The sequence below is a fragment of the Coffea eugenioides genome, unplaced genomic scaffold, assembly GCF_003713205.1.
Source record: "Coffea eugenioides isolate CCC68of unplaced genomic scaffold, Ceug_1.0 ScVebR1_1286;HRSCAF=2111, whole genome shotgun sequence".
NCBI classification, from domain to species: Eukaryota; Viridiplantae; Streptophyta; class Magnoliopsida; order Gentianales; family Rubiaceae; genus Coffea; species Coffea eugenioides.
In genome coordinates this window covers 6,870-13,077 of record NW_020861676.1, presented here as the reverse complement: position 1 = coordinate 13,077, position 6,208 = coordinate 6,870, and the positions used below count along the sequence as shown (strand labels likewise).

The window sequence follows — 6,208 nt, the reverse complement described above, 5'->3', positions numbered from 1 at the left end:
GTTCTGTTTAAATCCAGAAAAAAAAAATCTCTTGTGTTGCATACCTTATTGTCATTCCCTTGAGTCGTTGCTGGAATTAATTGCTGGGTTGCCGAATCTGTTTGCACTTGTTTCTTGAACCTTTGTGTTGTTGCTTTGCAAAACTCGAACATCAAAACCTTATTGGGGAAGTCTTGAGCTTCTTGGATCAAAGAGGTTAATCTTCGCAGTCTTGAAACCTGAAATAAACCTTCAACCGTGTTCTTGTTTTCATGGAACTTTGATCTTGAAACCAAATCTGTCCAAGTTGTTTACGTTAATTGCTGTGAAATTGTGGTCTAAGCTAGCTGGCTATTGTGTGAAAACACCCCAACAGAAGTCAAAAAAAAATTTCAAGAAAGACGGCTCTAGTTTCCAATTCTTGACCAGCCTTCAAGTTTTACCAAATCTGATTCAAACTTGGACTTTCAAATCTGAACAGCCCTAGTCTTGGTCAGCATTCAAGCCACCAAATCTGATTCAAACTTGGACTTCCAAATCTGAACAACATCCAATTCTTGACAGCCTACAAGTTTACCAAATTTTGTGCAAAATCTGACTTCCAAATCTGACCAGCCCCAAAATTTCGAATTTGGACCACTTGGGACTCCCAAATCTGACCAAACTCCAAGGTTTCTAATCTTGGCAAACCCAAGTGTCCAAATCAGATCACGGACCAAAAAGACCACGGACCAGCAACTCAACACATTCCAGAAATTTGGGTTTCGGGTAGAGTTTTCTAGGATTTTCAAAATTTCAGCATTCAAGTTAATTGTCTTACTTTCTTTTGAGTCGTTAGTTATTGTCCAGCTATATTCTGAGTCTTGAGTCGTGTCTAGGTCTTCAGTCATTCACCTCCACTTATTGCTACTAGCTTGTGTGTCACTTGTTGACTAGTCAAGAACGTACACTGCGGTGACGCCTCGTTTGTTCAACTCGAGCAACTAGCAAGCCAAGGAATTGCTTGGTAAGATTATTAGAGAGTGATACACTTGAGTGAAACACGAGTGTGAGTGACCTATACATCGTATTAAAAAAAAAAAAAAAAGAGAGAGGAACTCGTTTTTGTTTATTTGTTTTGCAGGTGAACTAAATATGTCTAGTGGAGTGGGTAGCCAAACCATGGACATCAAACTACAGTTGGAAGCCATGATGGGGGAGTTCAAACGATTGCTTAAGAATGAAATTGAACCATTGCATGATCGAATTGATCAGTTGGAGAACTCGAGACCTCCACCTACCCCGAGTAAGGGCAAAGAATCGGCATACTCAAACGATGAAGAGGAAGCGTTTGAGGGAAGGTACCAAAATGATCAAAGGTTCCAACGTCGAGGAGAGGACACCATTAAAGGTGTCAAACTCAAGATTCCCTCATTCCAAGGCAAGTCGGACCCCGAGGCGTACTTGGAATGGGAACGAAAAATTGAGTTAGTCTATGAATGCCACACCTATACGGAGGAGCAAAAGGTGAAACTAGCAGCCGTAGAATTCACTGACTACGCCTCCATTTGGTGGGACCAACTTAGACTAAGCCGAAGGAGAAATCGTGAGAGACCTGTGGAAACTTGGGAGGAAATGAGGAGTCTGATGAGAAAAAGGTTTGTTCCGAGCTACTATAGTCGAGATCTACACCGTCGGCTACAAGCTCTCAACCAAGGGTCCATGTCAGTTGAGGATTATTACAAGGAGATGGAAATGGCCATCATGAAGGCGGATTTGCGTGAAGATGGAGAGGCCACTATGGCTCGTTTTCTACATGGATTGAGGCCCGAGATTGCCGAAGTAGTGGAACTCCAACACTACCTCGACATGAATGAAATGCTCGAGAAGGCGGTTACAATTGAACGGCGCCTCAAGAGGAGGGGTACTGTGCGACAAAGCACTACTTATCAAGCTGGAAATTGGCGTACTTCTCAACCAAAAAGGGAGGAGAAAGCCGCAGCTCCTTCTTACCCTCCAAGGCCGAATAACCTCCCTTCCAAGGCAGCGCCCAAGCCTGACTTTAAGGCTAATAATGCAGCTACCAAACCGCGTGGTCGAGACACCAAGTGTTTTAAGTGTCAAGGATTTGGCCATATCGCTTCTCAATGCCCCAGCCAAAGGACCATGCTGATGTTGCCAAATGGGGAAATTGTATCAGATGAGGAAGAGGAGTACGAGGGGATACCGCCTCTAGAAGAGGAAGAGAATGAATCGAGTGAGGAGATACCTACGCATGAGGAGATTGGATGCCTAGTGGTTCGAAAGGTCCTCACTACCCGCGCCAAAGAGGAGGAAATGGAGGTACAACGGGACAACCTTTTCTACACAAGGTGTCATATCAAGGATAAGGTGTGTAGTGTTGTTATTGATAGTGGGAGTTGTGCCAATGTCGCTAGTCTACTCATGGTAGAAATGCTAGGGCTCCAAGTTATCAAACATCCAAGACCTTATCGCCTTCAATGGTTGAACAATGAAGGGGAAGTCCGTGTGTTTAGACAAGTAAAAGTGCCATTCCGAATTGGCAAGTATGAAGACGAGGTTACTTGTGATGTCGTGCCAATGCAAGCAAGTCACCTCATTCTTGGACGGCCTTGGCAATATGATCGCGATGTCGAATTCAAGGGAAGAGCTAATAAATATGTCTTTACTCATTGCAATAGAAAGGTGACACTTGTACCTCTCACCCCAAAACAAGTGTATGAAGATCAAATGAGGCTCCAAAGGGAGTATGAGCTAGAACTTGAGAGGAAAAAGCGAGAGAAAAGTGAGGAAGAAAAAGGAGAGAGTAGGGCCGAAACCCTAGGGAAGAAAAAGGCAACAAGTGGGTCGGCTATGAGAGAAGAAAATAAGGGGAAGCTAAGCTTGCTAGCAAAAGCCAAAGATGTAAGGCGAGCTTTGTCTTCCAACCAACTCTTACTTGTGCTTGTGTGCAAAGAAGAGTTGGTCACTTCATCCATACCCACTGACTCCTTGCCTTATACTATTTTACCTCTCTTGCAGGAATTTGAGGACATATTTCCTGAGGATGTACCTGATGGACTACCACCGCTAAGGGGAATCGAGCACCAAATCGATCTCATTCCTGGAGCACCATTGCCTAACAAACCAGCCTATAGAATGGGTCCTGAGGAAACAAAGGAATTGCAAAGGCAAGTGGAGGAATTGCTAAGGAAAGGTTGGGCTAGAGAAAGTCTAAGTCCATGCGCTGTACCAGTGATTCTCGTGCCAAAGAAAGATGGAGCGTGGAGAATGTGCACCGACTGTCGAGCAGTCAATGCAATCACGGTAAAATATCGTCACCCTATCCCTAGGTTAGATGATATGTTAGATGAATTGCATGGTGCCATTATATTCACTAAAATTGATTTGAAAAGTGGTTACCACCAAATAAGAATGAAAGAGGGAGATGAGTGGAAAACCGCTTTCAAAACTAAACATGGTCTATATGAGTGGTTAGTAATGCCATTTGGCTTAACTAATGCACCTAGTACCTTCATGCGTTTGATGAACCATGTTTTGAGACCTTTTCTTGGGAAATTTGTAGTGGTTTACTTTGATGATATTCTGATTTATAGTAGAAGCTTAGAGGAACACTTTGAGCACCTCAAAGCCATCTTTGCAGTACTTCGAAGGGAAAGGCTATATGCCAACCTTAAGAAGTGCACATTTTGCACTGACCGTGTTGTGTTTCTAGGATATGTTGTAAGTGCGCAGGGCATTCATGTAGATGAAGAGAAGATTAAGTCCATCCAAGAGTGGCCAACACCTACCTCTGTAAGTGATGTGCGCAGCTTTCATGGATTAGCAAGCTTCTACCGTCGCTTTGTGAAGGATTTTAGCACCATTGCTGCACCTCTTACCGCGGTCATAAAGAAGAACGAGAAGTTCTTTTGGGGGGAAGCCCAAGATAAGGCTTTCCAATTGCTGAAACACAAACTCACACATGCACCACTCCTTGCAATACCTAACTTTGATCTCACTTTTGAAGTGGAATGTGATGCATCAGGTGTAGGAGTAGGAGCCGTACTCATGCAAGGAGGGAGACCGATTGCCTACTTTAGTGAGAAATTAAATGGCGCGGTCCTCAACTATTGATGCAGATACGGGTGCGCAACAACTTCAACCTTGGGTCAAGGACCCTTTGATCAACATTGGTGGTCCGATGACAAGATCAAGAACCAAGAACGTGAAGGAAGCTTTACGAGCCTTGATCATTCACCATACAAGCAAGGAGCAAGCTAGGTTTGAAGACTTGATGGACCATGAAGTTACTTTGTTCACTTGTACGTTTGAAGTGAAGGAATGATCTCATACTTGTTAGCTTAGTTGGTAGTTGTTTAAGGACTACCTAGTTTAGTAGTTGTTAGGCGTTGAGTATTTTATTACTTATTGGGCCTTGTCGGAAAGCCTTAAAGAGCTGGCTCTTTAAGCTCTTTATGCGGACCGAATTTCTTCCAGGTTTATGTGGGCTGGATTTTGGCCCTAGTTTTAGCCTATAAAAAGGCACCTCTTGTAAGAGTAAAAGACAGATTATTACAACCAGAAATCGTGAGGAATTTTCCTTCAAGTTCTTAATCGAACTTACTCTTGAATTCTTGAGTTCATGGCTTAGGATTCAAATCAGACTTTATCGATTAGCTTGTTCCCTAATCGTGGTGTCGCTTCATCCATCCTTATTTACTTAAGGTTGCTGATTACCTTTGTGTGTCAGAGGTCTTGAGTTCATGAGAACAATCGAGTTCAATTTCTGTTGGGAGAAAAGATCCAACTCTGATAATTACAAGGTTGGGAGGTTCTAGGAGGGTCTTCCCCTAGGGTTGCCTATATCAGTTGGTAATCAGAGCATCAGGTTAATTCTCTTTTAATTGAAGTTGTTCATATCTTGCTAGTTTGTCTTTTTCAAAAAAAAAAAAAAAAAAACTGTAGCGATTACTGTTCATCGTTACTGTTCCGAATTACTGTTCATCGTACTGTAGCGTACTGTTCACGTTACTATATTCATCCGAGTAAAAAAAAAAAAATATCTGTTTGGTGTTGTTTTTTTTGTGTTTTTCTGTCCAACTTTTGTTCTTGAGTCTGTTATACTTTTGTTTGGGTTGTTAGGGTTTAAAGACAAAAAAAAAAAGAAAAAAAAGAGAGTCACGTACCTTATATTGTTTAGTGTTCAGAGTATTGCTGGAATTTTCTTTTGAGTATTGCTGAAATTCTGTTTTTGCCTATTTCTTGAGTATTGGTTGTTGTTCTTGCAAACCCTAGACACCATAACATAATTTGGGGAAGTTCTTGAGCTCCTTGAACAAAATTCTTGAAGTTCTTGGACCACCAAGTCTTATTTTGAAAATTCTTGAACAATAAACCAAGAACTAGAATTTTCTTGGAATTGGCATAACCTTTCATCCGTTTTCTTGAACTTGTTGGTGTGATCTGAATTTGTGTTCCTTGAAGAGCCGAAGAAAAAAAAAAAGGAAAAAAAAAACGGAAGAGAAAAAAAAAGGAAGAAGAGAAGGAATTGGCTCTCATACAAAGGAAATCAAGTTTCCAAAAAAAATCGTGAGTTTCCAACTCTTGGTGGGTTCCCAAATCTTGGTTAATCTCCAAATCTTGGTTGATTTCCCAAAACTTGAGTTTCCTAATCTTGATTGGTTTCCAACTCTTGAGTTCCAATCTTGATTGAATTCCAAAGACCCCAAACGACCTCACCAGCCCCAAACACACCCAATTCCGTTTTCAAAACCAAACCAAACACCTTAGCCCAAACCGCCTTGGGAGTTCTTGAGTTTCTAAAATCGGTTGAGCTAGTTTTGCAATCCGATTTGACTGAAATTTGAGGACTGGTTCGTACATTATTTGAGCACCCCAAAAGCACCATTTATACTCCAAAATACTGACCAGAAATTCAGCAAAGCAACAGCTCAAAGAGAAAAAAAAAAAAAGTTTCAGCTTCGGGTAGAGTTTTTTTCTAAGATTTGCAAAATTCTGCTTGGTGTCTTGTTACTTGCTTATAGAGTCATTAATTCTGGAATTTTTGAGAGTTTGAGTTGTTTTAAGAACTTCGAGAAGGAAAATTGAGAGTGAGTGTGTTTCCTTGAGTGATACACGAGTGCTTGCAAGGTAGACTAGGATACACTTGTTTTGCAGGTTAGACAATATGTCTCAAGAGGGGAACATGCCTGAGCCGTCTGAGACCGACGTGTCACTCAAACTGGTG

At 41.7% G+C, this 6,208-nt stretch overlaps 1 protein-coding gene across 1 annotated transcript; it reads left to right on the top strand.

Annotated features, from left to right (window-relative positions):
- Positions 1-1,113: 1,113 nt before the first annotated feature.
- Positions 1,114-4,095, top strand: LOC113755185. The gene is made up of 2 exons (XM_027299242.1): positions 1,114-3,340; positions 3,545-4,095. Exons 1-2 carry the CDS (start codon positions 1,114-1,116, stop codon positions 4,093-4,095), a joined length of 2,778 nt encoding a protein of 925 aa, XP_027155043.1.
- Positions 4,096-6,208: the final 2,113 nt, after the last annotated feature.